Below are 27,720 nucleotides of genomic sequence, written 5' to 3' on the forward strand. Positions count from 1 at the left end.
ATTCTAGAAGATGCATTGTGATTTTTTACTTTCCTGGCTTCCAAGAGCTGCATGGGGAGGGTGTGTTCTGCTGTAACAGCTGGTGAGGGTGGGATTCAGGGCTCATCTCACCCCACTTCAGCACTCTGGAAGCCGTTCATCCCACTGGAAAGGTCCTGCTGCACTTTCCCTGTCAGCAGAGAGAGAACAGGCATCACCACAGAGCATCCCATCTTCCAATGGGCATGCTAAGATAAACTCTGCTGGCACCTGCTGTCTCAGGAACCCACCTGGTCCTCCAACTTTTGGGGAGATGAGAAACTTTAGCACTCTTCTGCAGACCAACTGCAGCCTTTCTGAGGCTGGAGTCCTAGCAAAGTTGGTCTCCAAACATCCACCCTCATATTCCAAAACAATTACAGAGAGATTGAGAAATCACTGCAGTATCTGCTGAAGAGCATGAGGAGCTATGATCACTCACAGCATCCAAACCAAGGAGCAGTTACTGCAGGGAGGAGTTCTGGCAGTCATGGGGTGTGTGGGCTGCTGGCCTGACCTAATGTCCTAAATACCTCAACTTTCCATCAATTAATACCATCTCATGTGACACAGCTGGGATTCATAGCCCAGTTGTTGTGGGAGTCATAGAACAAATCTGGAAAACCAGAATCAGAGATCAGCTTTATGGATTAATTTACAAAGAACTGTCAAAATGCTCACCTGAGAAATGCAGATAAGCTATCCAGGATTGTGGATCTTGAAGAGTGGAAGAAAATGCCACAGGAGAAGAAATATTAAATACATCGATTTATTATGTTTTTTTCTTATAAATATTTCATTAATTTCATAGAAATAAAAAAGTAACAGAAGCCTTTTGAGACAGAAGTTGAGTTTGCCTTAGAAGCAATGGCTATTGGCAATACACTTTTAGGACAAAACCAACACTACATACAAAACAAAGGGCCATTTAAATAAAGGACATAATAATAATAACAACAACAACAATAATATTGTGCTTAAAGCTATGTCAATATCCACAAAGAAGAGGGAATGTTGTAGTGTGTAGAACAGGTGTAGGACGTGCTTCATAGAGCTGTTAATTGTGTTATGTACACAGAATATGAAGCTTTTGTGCAGTTAAATAAAAAATGCTCCAAAGCATTCTCCCCAGTGTCCATCCTTCTGAGCAATGTTTGTCACCTTCAATAGTAGAAGCAGCCAAATGCAGCCACAACACAAAACAGGCTGTCCTGGGGAAAACAGAGAAAGGCTCTGTGTTAGTCAAGGCAAGCTTTTTGCTAGTCTATTGGAACAGGCAAACCTCAGGGAACATTTAGACCAGATCATAACTGTATGGTAATATATAGCACTTTTCTGTCTTTTATTTAAGTTTCTTATTCACCTCACTTGTGGTGTAACCCAGGTCGGTGCATCTGAATGCAAGAAGCACCTCAACTTCCTCCATCCGCACACCCACAAGTGTCTAGGTGTCAGTCAAAAATAAAACAATAGTTAAGTAAAACCTTGACTTTGTCTTAGTCCTGGATATCAGCCATGCTCCACGACTACAGTTCAGCAAAGTATGTAAGAAAAGACTTTGTCTCTTGTGCTTTCTCTCCCCACCAGTAAAATGGTGTAACTACAATGACTTTTGTACTGCACTGTGTCACCTACTCAGGGGAGAACTTTTACTATGTTGGCTATTACATCTAAGTATGTTTTGTGAACAAGGACGTAAATGACGCTGTTTCAATAATCTTGATTCCTGCCTTCTAGTAGTTGTTTCTTTTCTGCTCCATATTTAAGGTCACTCTGCCTCTCATAGAAAAACAAGTAGCTCTGCACTTTCCATGAGAATCCAGCTCATACTTACGTTCATGAACACGTCGTGAGCACAGCTGTCCGTGTCAGCATCCCAGAAACATCGTGCAGCCATGCTAGACAAAGGAGCCAGACAGGGACATAACTCAAGAGTTCATATGTGATGACCTAAGTGATGACAGATACTTCCCTTGAAAACCAAACTGAGCTTGCTTTAAAGGTAATGGAATTTGGAAGTGTGCTCCTGAATCCCAAGCCTAGTTTTCTACTGCTGAATTCTGTACCACATGCTGTAATCCCCTCTGTATGTGCTGGCTTTCAAACACATCAGCTCTCAACACTGCCACCTTCACTGCGCATCAGGGCTTGAAACCTCATTGCTATGGTGCTTAAGAATCTTTGACTTCTGGCCTATGCGTATCAGTGGCTAATTTAGCTGATTTGTTCTTGTCCTTCACCTCCTGCACCCTCATGGTACATACTCCCAACTTATTTATAGGGAGCTATCGTATTCCTTGGCAGATGCCATGCTATGAGATCACGACCTCTTCAAGTCTTTTTGTACCTATACCCTCTGCTCCCTGACTATCCTGATGGACTTCTACACCCAAGCCCTATCCTGAGCACAAACAACCAGACTATAACAGGATATTGCATCAGAGACCTTGCTGCTGCCTTGTCTAAAGGCACTGACATTCCCCACTCCCTGCCTGCCCCAGTCAGCCTCAGCTGACAGGATTTCTTTTGGGGCACAGTCCCATAATGTATGAATGACTGTACTAAGGTGTATTTTACATTAACAATGTCAGTGATTGTGTTTCAATCTTGCCTCCTGTCTGTTGCAAATTGGAAGATTTCCCCAACTGCTCTGTCAGCCTGTGTGGCTGGACTTCACATTTCTGATCAGACCACCTGAACATTGAACTGTACACCCTGGCAGCGTGCTTGTGGAGCAGCCTGCCTGCACAGAGACATTCCTGACAAAAGCCTGAGCAGCAGGTTCAGATATTCCTCTCTGACCTCCAGAACAGGGAGGCAGCAGATCTGATTACAGCTCTGCTGCACTTATCTTCTGCTGGAGTACCAGGCGCACAATAATAAAGATAAGCCCAGCAGATAAAGCACATGAACCTTGTGAGCGGTTCCCTTTTGTCTTCTCCACAAGTAATGGAAATCTACAGCCCATTATTGCAGCCAAGAGGAATTCTTTCGTCTGTCTGCAGACATCTGGAGCTGACTGCAAGTGCTCAGCACCCACATGGGAATCTAGGCTCGGTTCCCATGGCAGTATTGCAGGGGATTATAGACATTAAAACTTCTGAAAAGTATAAATGAAGTGCTTATGGAAGCTTTCTGGCTTTAGACAGAAGTGAGTTACCATGGCTTTTGTGCTCCAGCAGGGCTTTGGGAATGGATGGGGGGTGTACCCTAATTCATCATGAATACAACACAAAATGCTTCTACCACACTCCTCAAAAATGATTTTCAGCATTTCAGCTTGCTAAGAACCACCACAGAGCCAATTATCACTGGCTAATTCAACCAGTCACAACCTAAGCACTCAAGTTGCCACTAAAAGTGAAAAGAAAGTGATTTTAACTTCATCATCTGCAGACAGATCTTTGTAGCAAGGGAAGTTGGAAAGAGCTAAAACACATCTAAACCCAAAAAACATGCTAGAAATACAATTAGAAGAGGCAAAACTTACTTCACTCCTTCTCCTCTCTGCTCTCCAATGACAACCTGCACCACCATCTTGTACCTGTCAAATCCCTCTTCTGGAGAGAGAAAAAAATATTAATGAGCCCAAGACACGACCCTGAAAGCTAAAGATTTCTGCCTACAAAGCAAGTGGCTGTACAAGCCTATGCAAGCAGCCAAGTGGATAGACTGCCTCGCAAAGCTTCATTTTCCTAGTGTGGAGTACCATGGTTTTGCTGAGTTGAAGGGTGAACAGGGTGGTTGGCATCCATCAAAAATGCATCTAAGGCAAAAGACACCTCTGAGCAGCCACGCTGTGTGTCAGCATTCTGCTTTGACAACTTTCAAGAACTGGCCACATGGAAAGAACAGGCTGCTGGTGGACAAAATTCAATTTGAAAAAAACCAGTCTGCCGCCGTGCCCACCAGAAGCCTGCTTTGGCTGGCCCGACCAGCTGGCCCAGTCGGCTGCAGGGGACACTCCCCTGTTCCTCTGGGAGGTTCGGGGAGCAGCCAGGATGGTCACCCGCCCCGGGACAGAGGAGATGCAGCAACGTCCCGTGAAGAGAAGAGGCAGACTCTCAGCTGGGATTAGAAACCAAGGTTCACTGCAGAGCTCCAGAGAGCCCCACACCTCAGGGGAACAGCCAACAAAAGCCCCAACCAGACCTGTGCAACACATTATAAAGGGGGGTGTAAACAGGGGGAAGGGATCACCCACCAACCAATGGGGAAGTTCGGGGGAGTGGAAGGTGGGGAAGCAGACAGATACAAAGTCCAATGGCGAAAGTTTAAGGGAGGGACCTCTGACCCTCACCCAATCACTCGACGCCCTTTGTGGAAAGTTCTGTACAGGTGGGATGGGGAGTCGAGTGATGGACAAGGCACCAGGGAGGGGACAGGGGAATGACTAGGCAGTTTTCAGGGGAATTGACATAAAGGAGGAGGGGGTAACTTAGGGCAAAACCATTCTAGAAAATGGGGGTACAGGAACAAACCATTACCAAATCGGAACAGAACCTAAAACCACAATACAACAACGGTCTTATTTTAAAACTGTTTTGATGCAAAGGTATTGTGAGATTCTTCTGCCACACAGTTGTGTTTTCTTTGCTTCTGGGTAATATAAAAGGCCACATAATAGCTGTGTTATTTATGTCTTCAGAGATGTGCTATTGTTTCACAACAGTAAAGAAGTACCTCTGGGGCACAGGCCAGATCTAATCAGGCCATGGCAATGTTCCAGAAGCCAAATCAGAACAAGCATGTTTAAAATCAAATATAGATCCCAATGCCTGTCTTCAACAAAGCAGTGTCCTGGGACGACTCCAGCACCCTGTTTCCACTGGAGGATTGAACGCAGCACACTGGCTCTGCTAACATCCAACACATCAATGCTTTTCAGAAATGCCAGCTGATAAGAGTGGCCACCCCGGGCCAGCCTCGCTTCAGGCTGCTGCCACTGTGGTTACACATTACTGAAGCCAAGCCCTGCAGAGGAGCTCAGCAGGAACACGTTCAGGGACTACAGCTGCTGCTGGCTTTAAAGCAGATGTGTAATTCTGGGAGAAGCACAAATCCACGGCTCCTGCCGAGGGTGGCCGCGTGGCTGTGCCACCATGTCAGGCCAGCCCAGCAGATGGAGCACCAGCATGTCCCCAGGAAGAAGGGGAACAAAAGTGTCCGTGCCAGCACACACATCCATGTACTTATTCCAGCACAAAACTCAGGAAACACCTGCTGATGCCTGCACTTTTCTTCTTGAACTCAAAAATGCTGGAGGGCATCCTGTGCAGCAGCACAACCTTTTTCCAGAGGTGTAAGGCTGTAGTCACACCCCTCCTTGGCTGACTGCTCCTCTCTACCCCTTCCCTGTGCCCCCTGAGCCTTGTTCTGGTCTCCACTGCTATTCCAGCTCTAACTCACAGCAGAAAAAGAGCAGGAATGGTTCTGTTTATGGAAGCAAGAAGAAATGAAACATCACTTCTTTCTTCTCTCTAATGCAGCTTCTTTCCCCCTGCAGACCCTCCAAGTTTGACATCACACACTTGCCAAGCTATACAAAAACAAATCTTGTCTGCTTGAATTAGGTCTCCAGTTCCACAGGCAAGGAATATATAGGACAGATTGCTTCATACCAGCAGACTCGAGTTAGTCAACAGGGAAGGAATACATTTCAAGTATAAAGGAAGAAAGAGGGATCTTGTCAAAAGGGAGAGGACATGGCAAGAAAAGAAATTACATCCCCAGCAAACCTCCTTACCTTTCAGTCTGTCTTTTATTGTGTCTGATAAAGACTTTGTAAGCTCAGGCATTTCTTCTGGGATGTACTGTACATTGGCCAGCTTCTCCTTCAGTATCGCACGGATGCATTCTTTTACTGTGGACGACTTAAATCTATCATGGCAACAAAAAACAAAACAAAACAAACAAACAAGCAAACAAAAAAAGAGTAGCTTTTATGTATTAGAGAAAAATGACAGATGACAAGCCATGGGGAAAAAAAGCCAAAAGCCAAACATCTATGAACGGGGGTGAAACCAGCCCCACTGGAAGTTTCCCCTCCAGCAGCATTCCCTGCTTTAGAGGGTGTCAAAGCTGGTCTGCAATCCCGGTGCCCTCCAACCCCCAAACCCTCGGTGCTCCCCATTCCCAACTCCCCCCGCTGCCTCACGCCAGCCCCTCATGCCCAGGGACAGCCTCCCCGACATTCCCGCCGCAGCTCCCACATTCCCGGGGCCCAAACGCCCCCATCCAAAGTCCCCCATCGCGCTGGCCCCTCTCTCCCCGGCGGCCTCACCGGTGCTGGAGGCCGGGCCGCAGGCTGTACGTGTTCTCGGCTCCTTCGTCCGGGCCCAGCTCGCCCATGGCCCCCGCAGGCCCCGGCGTTGGTTACCGGGACAACCGCGGCCGCTTCCGCCGCTTCCGCCGCCCGCCCCGCGCGTCCCCGCCCCGGGGGTACGGCTTCTTGGTGTGTGTTACTGAATTTTGTGTTTTATGTTTCTACAGCCTATGGGATTATTTTGTTAAAAAAAAAAAAAAAAAAAAGGTAAGAAAAAAAAAATAAAAGTTTTTGTGGTTTTTTTTGTTTTTTTTTTGTTTTTTTTTTTTTCAATAAGACTTGTACAATGAAGTAGTTGGTGAATAAGTGCTAAATAATTGCAGGCTATTTTAATAACTGTATTAATGATACAATTTTGCAATGTAGAAGATGCTGAGGTGCTGGAGCAAGTCCAGAGAAGGGCGGTGGAGCTGGGGAAGGGTCTGGAGCACAAATCCTGTGAGGAGCAGCTGAGGGAGCTGGTTGTGTTTCGTCTGGAGAAAAGGAGGCTCAGGGGGGACCTTATCCCTCTACAACTCCCTGAAAGGAGGGTGTAGCCAGGGGTCAGCCCCTTCTCCCAAACAACCAGCAACAGGATGAGAGGGCACAGCTGTTCCAGGAGAGTTTTAGGTTGGACATTAGGAGGAATTTCATAATCATAGAAAGGGTGATTAATATTGGAATGGACTGCCTAGGGAGGTGGTGGACTCACTGTCCCTGGAGGTGTTTAAAGAAAGACTGGATGTGGCACTTAGTGTCATGCTGTAGTTGTCATGGTGGTGTTGAGTCATAGGCTGGATGTGACGATCTCAGAGGTCTTCCCCAGCCTGATTCGTTCTGTGATTCTGTAAGTAAAGGGTCTGAAGAGGTTGCTGCCTGGGATGCGGCTGGAGGTATGATGGGGAGAGAGTGGGGTAAGACAGCCTGGCCTCACTGGCTGCTTCCCCGGTGCCCCACTCCTGCCCCAAACCAGCCGGCAGCCACAGCCCCTGCATTCAGCCTTGCCCAGGGCTAGGAGGCTCCCTTCCTGCCTATGTACAACACATCCCAGACATCAGGGAGGAGATCCCAGCCTTGCTCCTTTCCTCCAGCAACTTCTTAAATCCTTCATAAAGACCTAAAATTCTTGCTCCCCAGAATCCTACCCCTTGTGCCCTTTTCCCTGCCCATAGCTGCTGTGTGTCGCAGAGAAGGCTGCATGTGCTGCAGCCCCTGCTGAGAAGCTGACATTCTGTTTCCTCTGCAGGTTATCTCGAAGCAGCGATCTTTGCGATCGATTGGGCTTCCCACGTGCAGCAAATGACACGGCTGAGAAAGGTCCCTGTGTACCTCACCCAGCTCCGAATGGAAACAGTGTGAAGGCACAGCCAGTGCTGCTGTGGAGTGCTGCTGCTACCACGGATGAGAGGATGGAGGGGGACATGAACTGTAACAGGGCTAGGTGTGCCTGGAGGTGCCCCTTGGGTACAGGAGGTGTGAGGTTGCACCAGGAGGAAAGGGGTACCACTGCCAGAGTTTTGCTTGGGATGCACAGGCATATTCCATCTGGTGCCAGATCCTGTCCCATCCTGCTCTGAACATGGATGGGTTGCCGAGACCCATCGGTCTTAGCAGCATCTCCTAATTTCCACAGACTTTACTAGCACCTCTTGCTAGAGAGGGACCGTCAGAGTCCTTAGTACCACTGGGCTGGGTGTCAGCTCTGCCCGCCAGCAGGTACACTCACTGCCATGCTGGGACATTGGTCCCTTGCCATACCCATGTGGCACCTTCCCATCACAGTTACCATTGCTCTGCCCAGGCCCTGCAGGTTTCTGCCTGTTAAAAGAACAGTTTGTGTCTCTGTTCCATCCCTCTACTTACTCACTGCTTACTGCTGCTTACTCACACCCACAGGACGCTGCCGGTCCCCACAGGGTCAGATGTTGGTGCTCATGCAAATCATTTGCAGAGACCTTCATAATTTCTGAGAAGTATCTGAAAGACCTCAAGACTCTGTTTATTTGCAAACCCTATTAACTGTTTCCTCTTCTCACCCCAGGCACTCGGCTCCCGCCTGGGTCAAACCCACAGATGTGAATTCAGTTAAACCGTTGGGGGAAGGATCTTTGGAAGGTATGGGCTTCTCTTCCTCAGCATCTTTTTGTGGCAGTTTGTGTTTCCTCTTCCACTTGGGAAGCTGTGCTTTCCCTGGACTTCAAGGTCATGCACCTCTGGGCTCCATGAGAGATGTTTGATCACAGCTTTCTTTTTCTTCTTCCAATTTTTCAGTGCTCCTTAAATACCCCAGATGCTTTTAAACAATTTTGGGGCTGACTCTCTACCCTTTGAGGTGAGTGCTCAGGTGGCAGCTGTGTGCCCCAGCAGTGATGGCTGCAGAAGACCGGGCCCTCCTCTGGGTCACAGCTGTGTTGATGGAATTCACCAGCTTCTGGTTGGAGGAGAACTATGGCATTTGTGCTCCAATGAACTGGTGTGAAATGTGCTTACTGAAGTTGCTGTTTCTTAGTTTTAAAGAACAAACTGTCTTCTCACTTATTTCTGCTTATCCTTCCTTTTTAGACTTCATTTTCATCTTTTGGTGGCCAAATAGAAAAGGACTGTCCTATGCAATTTGCCATGCTCCAACTCAGAGAAAGAATTTATATTTTTTTAAGCACCAAAGGACCTTTTTATGACCATGTCAGCAAACCCCAAGATGTACAATCTACCCCACTGGGCTGGAGTGGATTTACCAGCACGAGCAGGGAGCTGGTAAATTATGGTCGGAGCCAAGCTGTTTTCCTTCGTGCTGGAGAACCTGGTGGAGGAGTCAGGGTGAGCTGTGCTGGTCTGGCAGGGTGCAGGCAGGGTTCAAAGCCTGCCTGAAGCCCTGGGGCTGCTGTGGGGCTGGGGCTGTGCTCCACTGCAATGTTGACACCTGAGGCTAGTGCTGCTGCTCACCTCACTTTCCTCCACAGAAGCTTCCTACCAGCTTGATCTCTTCTTTTATTCTTTTCATCATCGTGGGTTTTTTTTTCAGAGAAAAGGGTATCTTGCCGTTGTTGGTTTCTTGTGGACACAGCAGCCTCCCCGCCTTGGGTACCAGTTTATACCTATTTCAAGTGTGCATTGGAAAGTTTGAGCAATTCGTGCTATGATTCTAATCATCTCTTCGCTGCTGCCGCATGGGGTGGGGAGGATGAGCCAGTTTTTCCTGCCTATCCCTGGCTTGCTGAGTTGTAATCTTGGTGGTGATACCCATCACATCTTCCACCTCTAGAAACCAAAACATGTGGCAAGTGCCAAAGAAGTCTCCCCACCCCTTGCTCAAGTGCCTGGTGTCACCATTTGGGGACATAAAGCCTCAAGGTGGAAAAGCCTCCTTGCTGTCAGTTTCCTTGTTTCTGGAGTTCAGTTCAGTTTAGTTAGTTTAGTCAGGGTTTTGTTTTTTTTTTTTCAGTGGGAATCCAGGAAATTATGAAAGAAGAGATGATGTCCAAGTCAAAACCCATGTCCACCCTTGCACATGGTGGAGAGCACTCCCTTTGCCACTTGTCCAGGCAGAGAGGTGACAAGGTGGGCATGGCACCCAGCCTGGCTCTGCAGCTTAAGCAGTGCCAGCAGCTCATAAGAAAGGAGTGATGCTGCAATGCCAGGAGGAGACTGGAAAAGAGGACAAAGACAGGCTGGACTGAGGCACCCTCCAAGGGTGAGCCCTGTCTGCCCCAGCTCAGAACCCCCTCCTTGGCCATCCCGGTTTGGCCATCCCTGTGGTATGGGGTTTATGGCTGAACCTGATGGTCCTAGAAGTCTTTTCCAATCTCAATGATTATATGATTTCATGATTCTATGAAATGCGGGGTGGCTGCCCCAGCCCACTCGCCTGCCAGGGACACATTTGAAAGTGAGAGGTGAGCAAGCCCCAGCCCCATAGCTTGTATGTGGAAGTTTGGAAAAATAATGAAGTCATCATTAGAATCATATTTCTCGTATTAATTTTCATTTACTAATTTTCCCCTGACACTTTCCAAAATAGCAGAGCACCAAGGCTGTGTTTTACAGAAGTGGAGGAGCGTGCTTTCACCGCTGGTTATTTCCTATGCTAGTATTAGTCAGTGTGGTGAGAGGGGAGCATGGATGGCAAAAAATTACAGAAGTCTTCTGCCCCAATAACAGCGCCCTGACCCTGGGCACCTGCCCTTACTCTCTTCAAATCTGAGAAGAAACTCACCTAAGGAGACAAAACTCGTCCTCCTCCCCCTCCTCCTCATCTCCCATCCTATCCCATCCTGGTGGGAGCAGCCAACCAATTGGTGTCCCATGGCTTCTCAGACCCTATCTACCCAGTGCCACACATCCCACAACCCCACTCCCTTGGGCACCCAGTGGGAGCCACTGTGGATGCCTAGGAACTCAAGATGACTTTTACTTATGGGCCAGGCTCAGAGTTGAGGACATGTCCCTTGTGGTCCCTGCCTCCTCCATCCCTGGAAGCTTTCCCCAAAAAGAGTGCAGTCTCAGAGATGCCTGTCCCCACTGCTTGGCAGCTGGGCACCTGCGTGGGAACATGCCCGGAGCGCGCAGGGAGGGGAAGGGGCCAGGTCTGGCTCAGCTGATCCTTGCCTTTGTGGGGAGGAAGCTGGGGGTGGGAGGCGGCCTGGGTTTCCCTCTGGGGCAGAGATGGGTATGTTTCATTTCCACCCAGCCCTTGCTGTGTACGACAGAGAACAAGCTGCCGCTGCGGGGAAGGAAGCACGGAGAGCCAGGAGCGACACAGCACACACGGCACAGCACCTCCCGCCTGCCTGGGCAGGGGACACAGCGGCTCAGCATGGCTCCAGGTGCCTCGAAGAAGTCGTGGGGCAGCGTGGAGGTGGCCCTGGCTGACCTCTGTGTCATCCTGCTCTGCTGTGGGCCCATGCTGACCTGCTGCCGCCGAGGTAGGTACAGGAGTGTGGTGGGCTCACTGGCATGGCCATGTCGTTTGAAGCTGGTGGAAACATCTAAGGGCTGGGAGCTTTGTAGTTAAAAATTATCTTGGGCATCAGGAAGGCAGAAACCCCAAAGCTTTTGGGTATGTGCAGCTGAACCAAACGACTTGGGGATTCTTGGGGTGGAGATGGGATTAAAGAATGGAGAAGGGGACAGGTCCCCAGATCATAGTGCTGACACCAGAGCTGTGTTGTGACATAGTGACGGTGGTTGGAGTTTGATGTTGAGCTTATGGGTTTGCCAGTGGGGTGTGGAGTTTTCTTTCTAGGTCTCACGGCTTTAGTCTGTGTCCTTGGGCTGCAACTCCTGGTTTGGACTTGATCCTGAGGGATCCAGGATCCTTGCTCTGGGTGAACTTTGTGGGAGGAGGAGAGGTTGAAGGGAAGGTGTGAGTCTGGTCAGGGTGAATGAGAGCTCTGATGAAGCCATGTCTCCCGTTCCTTCCAGCCCACTGTTTCTTTGGTGGATTAATGTGTTTTTTGCCTTGAGGGTGGGCAGAGGGCTGGGTGTCCCTTGGAGCAGATGTTACCTCTGGAGCTGGGAAGATACAGGCAAACATGTCAACCCAACATGTACTTTCAGAAGTCCTCCAAACGCTTCATTTATTGTTGGCAGTGGCACTAGCAGGAAATAAAGCCCTGAACCTGCCAAATATTTCCTGTTAAGCACAAGAAATCCAAAACATGGCAGAAATTCCATCTCTTGGTATGGATACCACCACAGCCAGTGCCTCCTGTGGGAACTGGGGCACTTGTCTCCTTCCCTCCTCCTGTTTGGTCTCAACCCTCATTTCTCAGCCCAGTTTTCCACCTGATCTTGTATTTATTCACCTAATTTCCAGGTTCCTCTTCTGGTGATGCTGAGGTTATGATCCTATGGCCTCAGGCCAGAGTTGGAGGGGTGGGAAGGACTTTCTGACTCTGTGCAAGCCCTGGGGCTGCTATCAGTGGTGATTTCTGAAAAGCAAAGGCAAATTTCCTTTGACAGAGACTTTTCAAAGCTGTGGTGGTTTGAATAGCTTGGTCGGGTGACCCATGTGAAAAATGCTTCTTCCCACTTTTCATTGCTCTGAACAGAAATTAATACAACAGCTGTTCTGCTGTGTGGGGCTGGCTGAAGCAGGACATTGTGTGCCTGGCCTGTGTTTGCAGCATTCCCACCATGCAGGATGGATGAATCCACCGGGATAATGGGCTGGGAAATGGGGTGAAGCAGCAGGGGCTGGTGCTAAAGCAGAGGAGCCTGTGGCCATGGCTGGCTGGATTCTGTGTTGGGAACAGCCTGGCAAGCCCAGCTGGAACCCTAGGGCCTGGCTACCCACACACACATAAGGAGAGGACAGGCCCCTGGAAAGGGATGGCACTGTGAGCTCCAGGTTGTTCTTCCCTGTCAGGTGGTCTCAGGCTGGAGATGACAAGTACTGTGCCATGGGCAGCCCCTGCCTACTCTGAGCTCCCAGCATTGTGTAGTGGGGAGAACCAGAGCATCCCAGCAGGCCGCCAGGCATGTGATGGGCTGCACCACAGGACGCTTCTCCAGCCTGGAATGCTGTCCCTCTGCTCACTTTCAGAGTCAACCTCAGCTAGAGAGAGGATGACTCAGACATTAAAATACAGCATATATTTAAAAATAATACAACCCCCAAAGTCTGTTTTCCCTGGTACAGGTGTTCAGTGTTAATTTTAGGTAGCCCAGAGCACAATTTGGTGCTCTGGACAGATGGACAGATGTACATGTCCCAGAGTGATGATGTGGACTGGGCTTGCATCCCTGGCTCCCACACAGGGGTATGGCTGTTTCTGAGACTTGTGCCTGCTGTAACCATGTCTGCTCCTTGTATTCTCTCTCCCAAACAGTGACCATCTTCCCAGCAGTGTTAACTCTCCCTGAAGGTGACAAAGCCACTTTCTTCTGCAATATCTCTACGGAGAATGACTCTGGTTCAGAGTACAGCCTCAACTGGTACAGGGAAACCCACCACAGCCAAGCCCAAAAAACTGCTGAGATCAGCCGATACAAGCCCATGACGGAGACAGAGAAGTACCGGCTCATCAACCACACTCCTGTCTTTGAGATTGAGATCCTGAACCTCCACCAGAATGACTCAGGCTCCTACTACTGTGGATTGATCACCTTCTATGAGCCCAATAAAGTGATGGAGAGCAACCGGTCCCAGCTGATAGTCACAGGTCAGCCTAGGGGCTGAGCTGATGGGGATGGGTCCCAAGCCGTGCTCAGGAGACCACAGCCCTGCCCTGTCCTGTCTCCTTTGCACCCTGGAGGAGAAATGGGACTATGACAGCCTATCTGGCACTGAGCCCTTTCTGAGGACAGCCCCCATGATCCCCCACTGCCTTTCACAAGGACTGTAGAGGCCATGTTACACTCCTGACCTGCTGTTTTGTTCCCCCTTTTTTGAATGCCTATTGCAGCAGCCCCCCAGATAAATGCTACTGATGAGCTGGAGATGGAGGAAGGCAACCCCTCAGAGCACATCAAGGCCATGCTCCTGGGCATCCTCCTGCTGGCTGGAGTGGTTGTGCTGCTGATCTTTGGCTACATCGCCTTCACATACAGGAGAGGAGGTATGATTCCCCTGGAGGCCACACAAACCCAATTTGGGACCTGGTGTCAGCCAGATGTCTGCAGCTGCCTGGGGTACATGGACTGGTTCAATGTGTTAAACTCAGCTGTGGCATACCCCTGTGGAACAGGTATCTCCATGCTGGGGGGAGAGGGGTGCTTTGAGCCCCGCTTGCCCTTTGTAGAGCCCCCAGACCATGCGCAGTGGCTCTACACCACTCGTTAGTGTTGTGCCTTAATGGTGCACTTGAATCCCTCCCATGCACCTTGCCCAGGTACCTTTGGAGCACCTCACCCTACTGCACTACAGGGCATCACCTCAGACACACCACAGGCACCCAAGGGCTCACAGAGAGTTCTGCTGCACTCCACTAATCCCAAATTAAACCCTAGACTGTGGGCTGTTGCCTCACTTGTCCTTGTAATGCTCAGGGTGTTAGACCCTATGGACAAGGAGGACATGTGGTGAAAAATTGTGGTGTGCTCTTTGGTGGGGCTGGGCCAGCTTACATGGCAACAGCCCTCCTCTAACCAAGTGTGTTACTTTGCAGATGTGCAGAAACCACCAAGGGAAAGCATGCCAGTGGTGAGTTTTCTGCCTCTGTCACCCTGCTGTGCTGCAGGAGTGCACCGTGGCATTGCTGGGGCAAGGAGGGTGCTGGGTCTTCCTTTATCAGCTCTTCACAAGCATCTCACTTCTTCTGTCTTCTCTGCTGCTGCTTGATCTTTTCTGCACAGCTACAACTGCTTTTCTGCACATGCAGCAGCACAGCCCCACCACAAAATCAAAATAAAACTATCCAAGATAGGATGTGACTCTCTAATCCAATTCTTCTTCAAAGCAGGCTTATCTTTGACAGTGGGTTGTGTTGCTATAGAAAATGGGAGGATGTTTCCCTCCAATATGTCAAGCTAAAATTTATTTTGCTGCAGCTGGTGCCTGTTTTCCTCTCTGTTTAGACAGGCACCTCTAGGAGGGATCTGTTTCCATCTTCTCTCCTACCCCATTCATTAGGTGGCTGAAGGCAGTGAGTAGATTGCCCTTTGCTCTCTCCTCTCTGGGCTGAGCAAACTCAGCCCTAGGCTCTTCTGCACACTATGACACCTTGGAGCCCAATGGAGAGGTGTTAAAGGGGCTCCTAGCACAGTCCTGCCTTCCATGGCAGGGCAGGCAGAGACTCCAGCCTGCCTGCAGAGGCAGAGAGCTGAGATCCACATACCCTCTGTGCATGTTCTACCCCAGGTCTGTGCATCTTTCTGCTGTGCATCACTCTCACCCTCCCAGGATGCTTCAGAGCTGATTTTGGCACTTGCTATAAGAATGGGCTTGTGCTGGGGATGGTGGGTACCTCTGGATGTTGAACCACCATGATGGGGTTACCTTGCAGAAGGAAGACAAGCTCCCTGTGGTGTCCATATCCACTGTGGATTACGGTGTGCTGGAGTTTCAGAGGGACCAGAGCAGCCCGGTGCCCCCCAGGACTCAGCCAGTTGAGCAGACTGAATACGCCACCATCATCTTCCCTGAGGAGAAACCTGTCACGCCGGAGCGCGGCAAGAAACACCTGAATGAGAGGACTCGACAGCTGCCATCACAGCCCTGCTGAGGGTCAGGGTCCCTCCTCACCAGGGTGTGGGCATGAACAGGTTGCCCCAGCCCCTCACTGTGGGAAAACCCAGTGTAATCAGGACTAAAGCAACAGAGATGCTGCTGCTGGAGTCAATATTGAACAGTCCTGGCCACAGTGTTATTGTGGCCGTGGGGTGGGTACCACAGGATAAGGAAGGTCCCTGCTGTGCTCTCTGTGCTGCCTCTTCACTCAGGGCAGGGAGAATGGGCTGAGGCAGAGCAGTGATGCCAACAGGTCTGTCCCAAAGGTGATTTACAGTATGCCTCGGTATTCTACCTTCACCCAGTGCTCTCTGGAGTGGCCATGCTGCTTCCCTGCCCCAGCTCTGAACCAACTATCAAAGCATGACTGTTGAAGAAAGTGCTGGAGGTCAGAACTGGAGTGAATCCTGTGAGATGCTGCTCACGGGAGCCCAAGGCTTCTTGCAAGCTTCTTGCTTGGAGCAGAGGCTGCCCTATGTACTGCTATTCAGAAATCCCTGGGAAGCAGGCAGCTGGTCTTCTGCTTGTCTCCAGGCATTTTCCTCCTCTGCATGAGGGTTAATCTACCCCTGTGTCCCTCCCTCCCCAGGCGGGAGTCAGATATGGCCATGGGGGTGAATAAAGAGTTTTGCATCTGAGGTGTTTGTTGACTCGTGATGGGGCAGGCAAATAACAGCTCTTGCAATGCAGGGCAGAGCTGGGAGGTGGCAGCATCTGTTGTGGTTCTCGGGCCTCTCTGTGACATATACAAGCTGCTCTTCCACAAAGCTGCTCTTAGGAATTTAGAGAGGTCGATGCTCGTTTTCTCCTTGCCCCTGTCTGAGCTGGTCACCCAGGCATGGCTGCAAGCCAACATTCTCCCTTAATCAGGCTTGTCTCGGGGCACTCACCCACTCTCTTGGGATGAGAATCCCTGCTGTGCCAGGGCTCTGGCTGCCATCAGCCAGGGCAAAGCTCATACTGTGGTGCTCAGTGCAGCTTTTTTGGCTTCAAACTTCCACTTTCTCTCTTGAAAGAGATGTGGCACCTGCCAGAAACCAGAGCGGAAAGAAGTGACAGCTGCTTGAAAGAGGAGAAACCCCAGTAAGGAGTGGCTTTGGAGGCAGCAGAGGCTTGCCAGGAGAGTGTGAAACTCTCAGTGAAAACTGAGAAGAGTCACTTGCATCTCACACTTTGGCAGCACTGTCAGCAGGTTTCTTCCTCCCTTACCTCCAGTAAAACCAGCTCAGCCTTGTGGGAGCAAATCTGGGCACTGGGGGAAGGGGTGAGGCACACCAGGTACCATATCTTGTACTCTGTGGGGACTGGAAAGTCCAGGAGAAACTTCCAGAAGGGACTACATTGGATAAATATCCATTTGGGATAGCTTGCCCCTTTCTTCAGGGTAGGACAGCGGATGTGGTGTCCCCTTTGGTCCCCAGTGCTGCTGTGGGCTCCCAGTAGCCTCCACGGGCAGTGCGATAACTGCCCATAACTCGCATAACTCATGCCAGTTCATGGTTCAGCCCATTGGGGCTTTTTGCCAGCAGCAGCCCTGCTCCTCGCCCCAGCAGCTCTGTCAGAGACCTGCTGTGGCCAGCAGGGCCCAGAAAACGAGGCAGGAGGCAGCTGCAGCAGGAAAGTGGGAGCTCAGTCAGCACTTCTGCATTTTGCTTTCCTGTCAGATACGATACTGACATAGCTGAGAGGGTGGACCCTGCTTCATATTTTCCATCCTACCTCTCAGGCAGCAGAGGTGCCAGATCTTCAGCACTTCCTGCACTTCCTGGCTGCAGCTATGACTCCTCCAGGTGCAGCTGGGGCTGAGTCCTTTCCTCTCTGGTTGGATGGTGGTCTGCAGCTGACCAGAGGCTAGCAAAAGCATCTCCCACTGCCTTTTGGGATGGGAGAGCATCCAGCCTGCATCAGTGCCTGTGCCACTCCAATCCCCATCAGCCTGGCTGCAATGCTGCCCATTGCAAGGAGGAAGGCTGGGGCCTCAAGATGCATGGGTTGAATGCTGGGGATGCTCCAGGCTGCCAGACACCATCTCCCATCTCTTCTTGGAGCACAGGATGGCCAGCACTAACAGACATGAGCTATACTCCCCTGCACCTGGCATGCCACTGGCTGTGCTGGCTGAGCATCCCCAGACCAAGCAGTGCCCTGAGGTGGGTTCAGCCCCACACCCCAGTATCCTTCTTGGGAATGGGGAGTTGAGTGTGTTTGTGTGCAGGAGCTCTTCGTGCACACATGTGCAAGCACACCCAAATGCTCATGAACACACGGATGTGCAAGCAAGTCATCAGACAAATTTGTGTGCACACCCCCATATTTGCACAGCTACTGTACCAAATACCACCCCCCCCAATAGACACACATCCCCTCAGGCCCCCCATCCCTGTGCCACAGCTTCTGCTGTGCTGGGACCCAGGACCAGCCAAGGGGGAAGCTGTGGGTGCTGGAGCTGTGTCATTTCCTGTACAGTCTGGTCTGGCAGTTAAAGCAGCTGCTTCCGACTGCAGGCACCCAGTGGCTGCCACCACCTCAGTGCTAAAATGCTTCATCAGCCCCCTGAGACCACACTCCAGCTGAGGCCTCTGAAGAGCTTTACCCTGGTCCCACACTAGGGTCTTGATGATGGGGAATGGCCAGAGCCCTCTGGGAGACCTCAGAGAACTGGGACTGGTCCCTGTCAGCATCTGCAGAAAGCTGGATGTATGGCAGCATGCCTGGGCTACACCTAAGCAAGCAAAAACCTACTACATGGTGCTTAAGAGGCAGCCTGGCTCCTTATATACCCCAGCCTTGATTAAAGGTGGTTGGAAACAACATGTGTGAAAGCATCTCTTCAAGAAACCTGAACTTACAAACCATGTCTTGAGAAAACTGGACAGGCAGATGAAGATGGAAAGGAAATCCTTTCCTGCACTTTGCAGCTGTGTCTTTGAGGAGAGCTGTGCCATGGAGCAGCAAAGCACCATTCCTGAACACCAAGATATTGCAGATGTTGAGGGGAGAAGGGGTGGTCAGGCTGTAGGACAGCAGGGTCAGTTTCAAGTGAGCACTGTCCCGGTCACTGGGATGTCTCAGAGGTTTTTGATTAGGAGAGTTTGGACTGGAGGTGATGCATCAGGTGTGTGGGTTATTTGTCCACTGGGTTAATGAGATGGCTTATGGGTGGGACTGGTCTGTCAGGAACTGTGATGTGGGAGCATTGCCATGGACTTGACTATCTGGGAAAGTGACTGCTGTTCCTGAAAGAGAAAGGCTGGAGGGAGCTGGTGGGTGCTGTGGTTGGTGGTGGGGGGGTGGGCTGCTGCGCAGGCTGCCTGGACCCCTAACCATGGCTCTGGTGTGTCCTGAGGGGTCTGAGTCCAAAACATCTCCTCCATCCTGTCCCACCGAGAGTTTCGCCCTACCTGTCACTAAGCTGTTGCAGCCTTACAGACTATCTGTGTTTCCTCCTACCACCCTCATTCTGCTTTCTCTAGTTTTGCTTTGAGTTGTTTTTGCTTTGAGTTTCTTCTCCTCTCTCTTCTTCCCTTTGGTGGGATGTGATGCTCAATGAGGGAGCTGACAGTCCAGATCCTGGTACATGGGGCTTGGAGGGCCAGGCTGGAGCCCTGTGCCTGTCTGCTCCTCTGTCCCAAGACCAAACCCACTGCCCATGGCAGTGGCACAGAGCCTTGTTGGAGGGGGTCGAGCTCACTCCTTATGCCTGGAAGGACCATCACTGAACAAGGAGCCTAAACCCATGTGGGGTGATACCTGCCCATACCTTCACATCCATTTGCCCCCTTAAATCTCTCTCCATTGCTCAGCATCCCTCTCCATGCCAGAAGGCCAGGATGATGGGGCAATGTCCCTCTCTATAGTCCAGCTTGGGCATAGCCCCAGTTCCTGAGGAACTGATCCTCCTTTCCTCAAATCAAACCTTAGACAGGTGTACCCTTCTTCTCCAAGGGTTCAGCTGTGCAGACAGTCCAGCATGGAAGGGAATCTGTAGCTACTGCTTGTCCGTTGAGCTGGTGGTTTTCACCATGACAAGGTGGCAACCATTCATTGTCAAACGTATCAAGATTGGAGGGGGACTGAGGCACAGAGAGCTGTCATTGAGCCATGTCCCAGGAGGATATGAATTCACCATCTGCTTCATGGAAGTAGAAAAAAAGAGGATCTGGGAAATTCTAGATGAGTCAACCTGCCTCAGTACCCAGAAAACTGCTGGAACAAATTACCACCAAGTGGCAAACACTGACAGGGCAGTGCTGGGGATGAGAACACAGATTTAGCAGGAACTTGTATCAAATCATCCTCATTTTCTCTTCATTAGGGTGACAGACTGGGTACCAGGGAAAGCAGGAGTGATGCTATCTTTGTGCTGCCTTACATTACATTCTCATAAGCAAATGAGGAAATGGGAAATTCTGCCTCTGTGGGTGGATGGATTCTCAAGAAGCTCTATGCCATGAGCAATTATCAATAGCTTGTGCAGCAGACACATCCAACTGAGATTTTCTGGGGAAGCCAGGCTCACATGAAAGCAATATGCTATTGAAAGAGGGTGTAGGGGCTGTTTGGGTGGGGGGTTAGAAATTGAATTCACCCTGATGACCTGAAGAAAAGAAGAAAAATTTCCCGAAAGAATGACTGATGGAAAAGAATTGGGTGTGTTCAGCACAGGAAAAAAAGAGGGAAGTCTTCAGAAGGGGCAAAAACCTCAGTATGAAGCAATCAGTGAGAAGTGTTTAGGGTTCTGCCCTGTTGCTTAGATGTCAGTTCATGTGTCCTGTAAACCTTGATGAACTCATGGACACAGCATCCCCACTGCTGAGGGGATGTTCCTTTCTGCAGTCCTGCATGGGGTTGAATGCCCCTTTCTGCCCCTTCCAGGGACTGCTGGCAGGATGGACCAGGGTATGGGGTGACCCATGCCAAAGGAAGGGATGGATGTCCCAGCAGGAATGGGGCACATGTGGGCCAAGGAGAGTCCTTATGAGCAATGTGGGCACTTTGTCCCTTGGCTGGAAGAGTGGGGAATGTGGAGGCTGACACATAGTGAGAGATGAAGAGGAGGAGAAAGAACTTTGGGAAACCTTCCTGTGCACACGGCTCACCCAGGGGTGGGAGCTCAAGTCAAAAATAAAAGCAGCAGGGAAATTACCACCCAGGCTGCACCTTGTGTGCTTCCTTCACGCATCCCACGGAGAAGCCATGACCAGTGTGCTGGAGTGAAGAGGATTGGCAGGGTCTGACCCTGGCAAGGGCTGCCAGCCCAACGAGGTCTGCTGTGTGCAGGACAGAGCTTATCCCCAGTCCCTGCTGAAGCCCGGCTGTGGGGAGATCCTGTAGGAACAGCTTTTGTATCCAGGCAGTACTGATAAGCAGCAAGGTGCTTGGGCAGAGCCAGAAGATGTGTGTGAAATGGAACAGGATGTCAAAGCAATTTCGTCTCTGTGGGTTGTTCTAGGAAAGTCCCTTTAGTAAAAGCAAGTCAAAAGCTTTAATAGAGGGACCAACACTCGGCTGTCTCAGAGATGACTGTGAGGGCTCAGCACACGGTGGGTCGTGATTTGAGTTGTGTTTGCCATGATGTAACAGGGCACTGGTTTCCATCACAGCCAGGTTTTGAAGGCAGGGACCCATTCCCACACCAGGAACCAGGTATGCCACTGTATTCCCACTGAGCAGTGTGCCAGAGGGACAGTGTTTTGGCCCCTGGGGTGGGAAGTATGGGGAGTGGTGCCTGTCCTGTGGAGACAATCCCTCTGCCCTGTGTCAGCAGCCTTGAGGAGGAAAAGCTGGGCTGAAACCACAGATCCTTGTTTGGGTGAATATGACAGTGTCCCCAAGGGGCTTCTCCTCCTCAAAATAGCTGGAGGTGTTTAACACAGGCATGCCCAAATGTAAAGGGAAGGTCTTTCCTGCATTCAACCCCCCGGGTAAATCTTGGACAATAACACAGAAGGTGTCAAGAGGACAGGCAGATGCTGCAGGGTGGGGGCTCCATCCTGGTCACCGTGCTGCTGGCTGGGTCCCCATGCCATGCTTGGCCATGATGGCCAGCTGTGAGGCCAACCCTTTCCCTTCTTAGCTCCCACCTTCTGCACCATGAGATTTGTAGCCCTGAAGACCCCTCTGTGGCAGGATGCATGAAGGGGTCTTCTATAATGAACCTATAGACATGGCGGCCCTAGGGAAATGAATGAGAGGAGGCTGGAAAGATCTGCTGCTTCATCTCTTCCTCCTCATGCACCAGCCCTGAGCCAGGGATGTCCCCCAGCTCCCTTCTGTGAACACTGAAAACACTGGTGGGATGATCCCTCCTTCATTGTCCTGCTTGTAGTTCCCTGCCCCAGCCCAAGCAGACCCAATGAACCCATGACAGGGGTCTTGACAAAGGGGTGACTCAGGGTCTATCCATAGGTTAGGGCTTCCTTCATAAGCCTCCCGAAGACTTTGTCTGCTTCCAAGCACTTTCTGTCCTTCCAGCCCTGCTCCAGATGATGGTATCAAGGTGTAATCAAGAGTGGAAGGAACCTCAAAGAAGGAAAATGTGGAATCTGAAGGTTTGCTCTGCCCTGGCATCTCCGGTGTCTCCTGCCTCCGCTCTCACAGGAGGGGCAGCACAGGTTGTGAAGGTGTTATAGGGCTGTTGGTAAAAACGACTTACTGGCTTTTCCCTTCCAGCAGCAAAAATTAGAGCCTCCCTGCCAGGCTGTGGTTCCTGTGATTTACCTACATGGACTGCCTGGAGCTACAGAGATTCAGGACCTGCCTTATCAAGATCTTTCTCAAACTCAAGCCCTGTTATCATTTGGCATCTTATCTAACCTGCTTTCTCTCCATTGGATTTGTCCTGCATTGCTCTCCATGGGATTTCCTGTGAGCTGGGAGGCAGAGGGCTGCAGGCGGCCCCAGCCCTGCTGTTTATACCTTGCCTGAGTGCTCTCAGGTTAGAGCACACTTCATCTCTTTTGGTTTTGTGTACCCTGCTATCCTCCCCAACTTTCCACCCTGAAGTTTCATGTTAGGCCTTTTTCTGCTCAAATTGGCTGAAAATTGGTAAAAATAGCCCATGGTTGGTGGTAGCTATTGGGAGAGATAAGGTTATCTGGAGCTTTATCAGCTGCTGAGTCCTGCATTTTCAATGGGTTTCACTTTCATTATTCCTAAGCTGGGCAAATCTCTCTAAGTTCTCCCCACTGCCATGAATGTGATGGGCATGGCAGCCTGGCAGGGGGTTTTGTTTCTAGTCCTTCTGCCTATGGACAGAGCAGCATTGTGGCTTTCCAAGGTCAGGGGTTCATGTACATATATTGAGGAAACACACCTTGTATTTGCCTTAGGGGACATTTCACCTGGCCAAGACCTGGTGCAGTGTCAGCAGAGACTGTTGACCCAGAGATTGGGATGGGGCGGTGCTGGACATGCAGGAGCAAAGGTTCCCCTCTCCAAGCACAAAAACATTGTACAAAGAGGAAAAGTATAGGGAAAAGGCAGTTGCATATGTGCATTCAGGAGCTGCAAGCTTGACTTTCAAGCTTGGTCACTACCCCTTCCCCAGCTTCAAGTGGAACTATGAGCACGTGGCAGCACATTTTTGCAGTGAAGATGGAAGAAATGAACATAACAGATCCGTGGACACTTCTGGAGGATGATGCCCTGCAGGTGCAAGCCTGCAGGCCTGGCTGGAAGGAGTTTGTGCAGCGCCGTGCTCTTGGGAAGTAAGGGTCTGCTGACAGTCCCTGTTGGAGTGGGATCAGGGTTGATGAGTTGCCATGTGGACCTTTTCCTTTTTCAAAATTTGCTTGCAGGAAACAGGTTTTTGAGCAAAAGGGGGAGTTGGAGGTGGATGAGGCTGCAAAGGGTTTCTTCATTTTTATTTGAATCTCAGTGGATTAATGCCAAACTGGAAAATATGGTATTTAGAGGGGACAATAGTTCAGCAGGTCCAAAGGGCAGCTGCTTTTTTGGCCAGAATTTCTCCATGTCGTTGTCAAGACGAAAAGAGCTCCTTCAGCAAGTAGGGGAAGTTATACCTCACTAGTACCAAATCTTCTGGGTTTGCACTCAGACAGTGAGGGGAAGGAGAGTTGCTGCACCTGCACCAGTCTGCAGGGCCTTGGGCAGAGGGAGGCTGTGGCTCTGCATTGCTCATGAGAAGCCCCATCCCAAACATTTCCACCCTGAGCATTGTTCAGACACCCTGCCTGAGTGGCAGCAAATGGAGACCCCCATGCAGATTGCGCAAGACGAAGAGCTGTGAGCTGCACACCTTTTGGCTCCTCAAGATAGCTCTTCACCTGCCCTGCACCCTCCACCCACACCTTCCTTCTATTTTGCTTCTTTTTATTGTCTTACTCAGACTTGGGCTTGATGCTGGCTTTCCACTGAGCTGTGATGAGCCAGCATGGGTGAGGGGCTGGAGTCCCAAACAGGGACCTGATGCTTCCCACTCCAAGGGCCCCTGCTTTTGGCAGTGGGACCAGGATCCCAAAAGACAGCCTGGCTTCTGAAATCTTTTATGCTGGGACCAGCCCTCAGCTCACATCTGTGGTGAACTTCCCAGACTGGTATCATGCTATTAGGGGGAGGACAGCTTGGTGTAAAGCTTGCATGAGTGAAGTTAGTCTATAGTCTGTGTTAACCCTCATCCCTACTGACTGCCAAAAGCCTCTAGCTCAGCATGGGGCACCTGGGATGAGCTGGTCTCCTCTTTGCCCTGACAGGTTTCACTGCTCCCAGTGCTTTTATAACTGGTCTTCCGCCAAAGTGCACATCCTGTTCCACATGTGCCACTGCCAAGGCTGTGGCACAGTATCGATGCGAATCTTTCGCCAGAAATGCAGGCGCTGCCCTAACTCCCGGCTGGAGGATCCTGAGTTCAGCCTGGACACTGTGGAGACAATTCTGCACAACCTGGTGATAAAGATCCTCCAGTATTTCTACAAGAAGCCTGTCCAGCCCTCTGACCTCCTGGAAGTCGTGGTGGATACACCAGTGATGGGCCCACACGACCGTGCCCACTGCGAGGCCTGTGAGCTCGGCATTTGCAACAGGTCACAGAGAGCCCCGGCACTGGATGCCTGGAAGCCCTTGATGGATGAGGACAAGGCCAGGATGCACAGCATCGAGTCAGGGCTGGCCTGGCCATCAGATGTCTGGAAGTCCTTAAAAAATAAGGCGGAGGCCGGAACCGATTGCACGGAATCACGGTCATCCCTGGGATCAGATGACTGCAAGCCCTTGATTGGTGTGGGCAAGGCCAGGACCCATCACACTAAGTTGCAGTCAGCCCCAGCACGGGTTGCCTGGAATACAAATGTGTCCAGGACCTCTCAGACCCCAAAACACCAGGGCTTAAGGCCCCATGAAGCCCCGATCCACCACCCCTCACCCTCCAACAGCAACTTCCCCTGGAAACGGTGTTGCTGCATCGGCAGCTCTTTGCTCTGTGTTTTGGCACTGATAATCTTCATTGTGCTTTATTTTCCCATTCTGTAGAAGGACCTGGGGATCACAAAGAGGAGTGGGGAGATGGCCAGGGAAGCTGATGAACTGCCTGGAAAATTGGGTACCCAAGATCAGCCCTGGCTCTTGGCTCAGCAAACTCCCCAGCTCCTGGTGGCATGGCAACACATTGGGATGCCTCAACCAGGCACCTTGTCCCACAGTCTCTGGAAGACTGATGGGTCTGATGGATTCTTATGGGACATATTCTATATGAGGATGAATCTCCCAGGTACCCCATGCACAGGATTAGGTTTATTGCTTGCAAGAATAAAGCAATCCCCTTCTCTTCAGCCCAAGAATGCATTTGTGCTTTTTAATTTCTCAAAAGCTTTTTCTAGGTGTGTGTGGGCATCTCGAAGGGAAGCTCGGGGCTGTTTTTATCTCACAGCAGAGCTCTGCTTACAGGGAGGCACATGCCCAGTATGTCCTGCCTTTGGCCAGCTGTCTGGGTACCCTGCAGAGGGGGCAAAGGGTGCCAAACTTGGCAAGTGCAAGAAGGCTGTGGCAGCAAGTCCAAAGTTCATGCCCCAATTATGCGGAAATTGCAAATATTGGGCTACAGGGTCCGGGCAAAGGCGAAGATGCAGACTCTTGCCTTCTGCTACTTCACCCTGCAGGGCTTTAGGGACCTGGTGGGTGTCATAAAGTTGGGAGGAAACATGCTGTCCCCATGCAGCCTAACATCCTGACTCTTACCTTCCTTGCAGGCACCTGCTGTGCTAGGATGCTGATTGCAGGGGTTAAGTGGGGGTTTCTAACACATTCATGGCTCTCTCTTCTTTGCTGTTTTCTCTCTGATTCATGCACTGCCTGTGTGGTGGAGGAGCTGAAACAAAGACACCAGGGGACATGCTGCTTACCTGAGAAGCAAAAGCTGAATTGAACAACCCCCAAACTACTTCAGGTACTGAAATTGATTTTAGGCCTGTCTGTCAAATTAGTCCAACAAGGAGCAGACCTGCGGAACCACTGAGGCAGCTGTATCTATCCTCTCCTGGCTTTGCAAATTATTTGGTCCTGGAGATGGGTATGATATCAAAGATTTTGTGACTAAATTAGTGGAAGAATGATGGGCTGAAGGAAAAAAAATAACCAAACTCACTGTGACTCACACAAAATCAATCCCTGGCTGTGCAGCTTCCCAGATGCTGTCCTCTGTTCCCTGCAGTATTCTGAAGGGCCTTTTATGCTACTTTTTCTGCTACTGTAAGGTTCGTCTTTATTCTCAGCTAGGCAACCTGCAGGCTATTGGTTAAAAAAATGAATATAACAAGAAAGCTGTGTGGTCCAGACGCCGTGTGGATTTGGTTTCTTAAGTGTTCTAATCTGCTTTTATCCCACGAACTCTTCCCTTCACCAGCACCTTCTCTCTGTAGCCTCAGCAGCCCTGGCCGCGGAGCCACCAGATGGAGCTGCAGATCTCCGGCACTGCTCTGGGAGCCACTGGGACCAGTGACCCGCCAGCACTGGGACGGGACAGCATTCCCCACATGGGGGATGCCCTCCCTCCTATTTCTGTGACCAGCTGCTGCCCTGTAGCATGGTGTCCCCAAAGCCCACCCTGCGTGGGGATTGGTCTGTGAGTGACTGCCTCTGATGAGTGCTTCTGCTGCGGCATTGCCGGGACTGTGCTCGGATGAGGCTGATCCTGCTGCCCGGACCAGCTTCCTTCCCTCCTGGGCTGGGAGCAGCCCGCTCCCTCCCCGCCAGCAAAGATACGGCCAAGTTTCTCGCTGCCATTGCCCATAGCCCTCTTCTTTCCATGCTGAGGTTTTCCCAGCCCTAGTTACCATGTCTGGGAGTCACCCTATTCTTTTGAGTTTTAAAGTTCTTCTAAAAGTTCCTATGCCTTCTGATATTTACATCTTTCAACTGAGTTTTCTCACACACTGTTCATGTAAATAATAATTGTTTTGCATTCTTCTTTGTGAGTGGACAGAATTGATAGACTGTTGGTTTGACCAGTGTAGTTGAAGAGGTAGGAGTTTCGCCCTCCAATCCACTATCATTTTTGCTATTGTATATATAGTGGAGTCAGAAAATAAAGTTTGCTTTTTCGTTTTTTTTTTTCTTTCCTTTTACATCTAGCCTGCTTCTGTGAGTTATTTCGTGTCACAGTGTGACATCTGGGCTGTCTGCCGCCTCCCCAGCCACCCAGCTGCTGAGTGGGAACTCCCTTGCCTCTGCCTGAGATGCTAACTCTGGTGGAGACTACATCCCTGCAGGAGTCCTTATTTTCCTGCTTGAGTCTCTCTGCTCTTTTACAAGGGCAGACCCACCTCTTGCTCCCCTGCAAGTCTTTTACACACCTCCTGTGCTCCCTCTTCCATGGCCTTGTGTGAATATGCTCCTTTTCCCCTGGTCCCCTTGTCGCTGCTGCCTTCTTGCCTGCCTGTGTCTTCATCCTGTGCAAGCATGTCCCCTCCCTCATGCAGCCCCTTCATCTCCTCCCCAGTACTCAGAGCCACCTGTGCATACATGGGCTTCTCAGCCATGGCCTCATTTTTGGGGTCTTTTCCAGGATACCCCTTTCCAACATGCAGCTGTGACCATTACTAGTTTCTTAGCAAACTGTCTTCAAAATTTTTCTTTCTGTGGCTCCTGGCACTTTTGGGTTCAGAGCAAGCACCCCTGGCCTGGCCAGGCCTGCAGCTGTCATGGGAGCAGCAAGCCCATCCCAGGGGATGAAGGAAGAAGGATGCTGTGGGTTCTGTGCAGGTCCTGTCTGCCC

At 50.6% G+C, this 27,720-nt stretch overlaps 3 protein-coding genes across 4 annotated transcripts; 2 read left to right on the top strand and 1 right to left on the bottom strand.

Moving 5' to 3' along the window:
* Window positions 1–771: 771 nt before the first annotated feature.
* DYNLT2B (dynein light chain Tctex-type 2B) lies at window positions 772–6,427 on the bottom strand. The gene is made up of 5 exons (XM_053986735.1): window positions 6,302–6,427; window positions 5,765–5,898; window positions 3,509–3,578; window positions 1,853–1,916; window positions 772–1,229 (listed from the first exon to the last, which is right to left on the bottom strand). Exons 1-5 carry the CDS (start codon window positions 6,367–6,369, stop codon window positions 1,182–1,184), a joined length of 384 nt encoding a protein of 127 aa, XP_053842710.1. The 5' UTR covers window positions 6,370–6,427; the 3' UTR covers window positions 772–1,181.
* Window positions 6,428–9,594: 3,167 nt separating this feature from the next.
* On the top strand, window positions 9,595–15,921 carry PDCD1 (programmed cell death 1). The gene is given in 7 exon segments (XM_053986530.1): window positions 9,595–9,692; window positions 11,010–11,065; window positions 11,068–11,244; window positions 13,153–13,485; window positions 13,729–13,881; window positions 14,431–14,465; window positions 15,268–15,921. Coding segments are annotated over 7 exon segments (1,071 nt in total). The 3' UTR covers window positions 15,487–15,921.
* A 6,483-nt stretch (window positions 15,922–22,404) lies between these two features.
* Window positions 22,405–25,673, top strand: RTP2 (receptor transporter protein 2). Of its 2 annotated transcripts, XM_053986435.1 has the most exons (3): window positions 22,405–22,428; window positions 23,041–23,200; window positions 24,206–25,673. In XM_053986435.1, the coding sequence occupies exons 2-3, from the start codon at window positions 23,055–23,057 to the stop codon at window positions 24,978–24,980; spliced, it is 921 nt and encodes a 306-aa protein (XP_053842410.1). In that variant the 5' UTR covers window positions 22,405–22,428; window positions 23,041–23,054; the 3' UTR covers window positions 24,981–25,673. The 2 variants fall into 2 exon arrangements, with proteins under 2 accessions (XP_053842410.1, XP_053842409.1); XM_053986434.1 differs by lacking the exon at window positions 22,405–22,428 and having other exon boundaries at window positions 22,963–23,200.
* Window positions 25,674–27,720: the final 2,047 nt, after the last annotated feature.

This window comes from Vidua macroura, chromosome 10 (genome assembly GCF_024509145.1).
Source record: "Vidua macroura isolate BioBank_ID:100142 chromosome 10, ASM2450914v1, whole genome shotgun sequence".
NCBI classification, from domain to species: Eukaryota; Metazoa; Chordata; class Aves; order Passeriformes; family Viduidae; genus Vidua; species Vidua macroura.

Coding starts and splice junctions, on each gene's coding strand:
- DYNLT2B (XM_053986735.1), bottom strand. CDS start 6,369: ATGGGCGAGCTGGGCCCGGACGAAGGAGCCGAGAACACGTACAGCCTG. Junction 5,899..6,301: donor CGGCCCGGCCTCCAGCACCG/GTGAGGCCGCCG, acceptor TTGCCATGATAG/ATTTAAGTCGTCCACAGTAA. Junction 3,579..5,764: donor AATAAAAGACAGACTGAAAG/GTAAGGAGGTTT, acceptor TTCTCTCTCCAG/AAGAGGGATTTGACAGGTAC.
- RTP2 (XM_053986435.1), top strand. CDS start 23,055: ATGAGCACGTGGCAGCACATTTTTGCAGTGAAGATGGAAGAAATGAAC. Junction 23,201..24,205: donor CAGCGCCGTGCTCTTGGGAA/GTAAGGGTCTGC, acceptor TTGCCCTGACAG/GTTTCACTGCTCCCAGTGCT.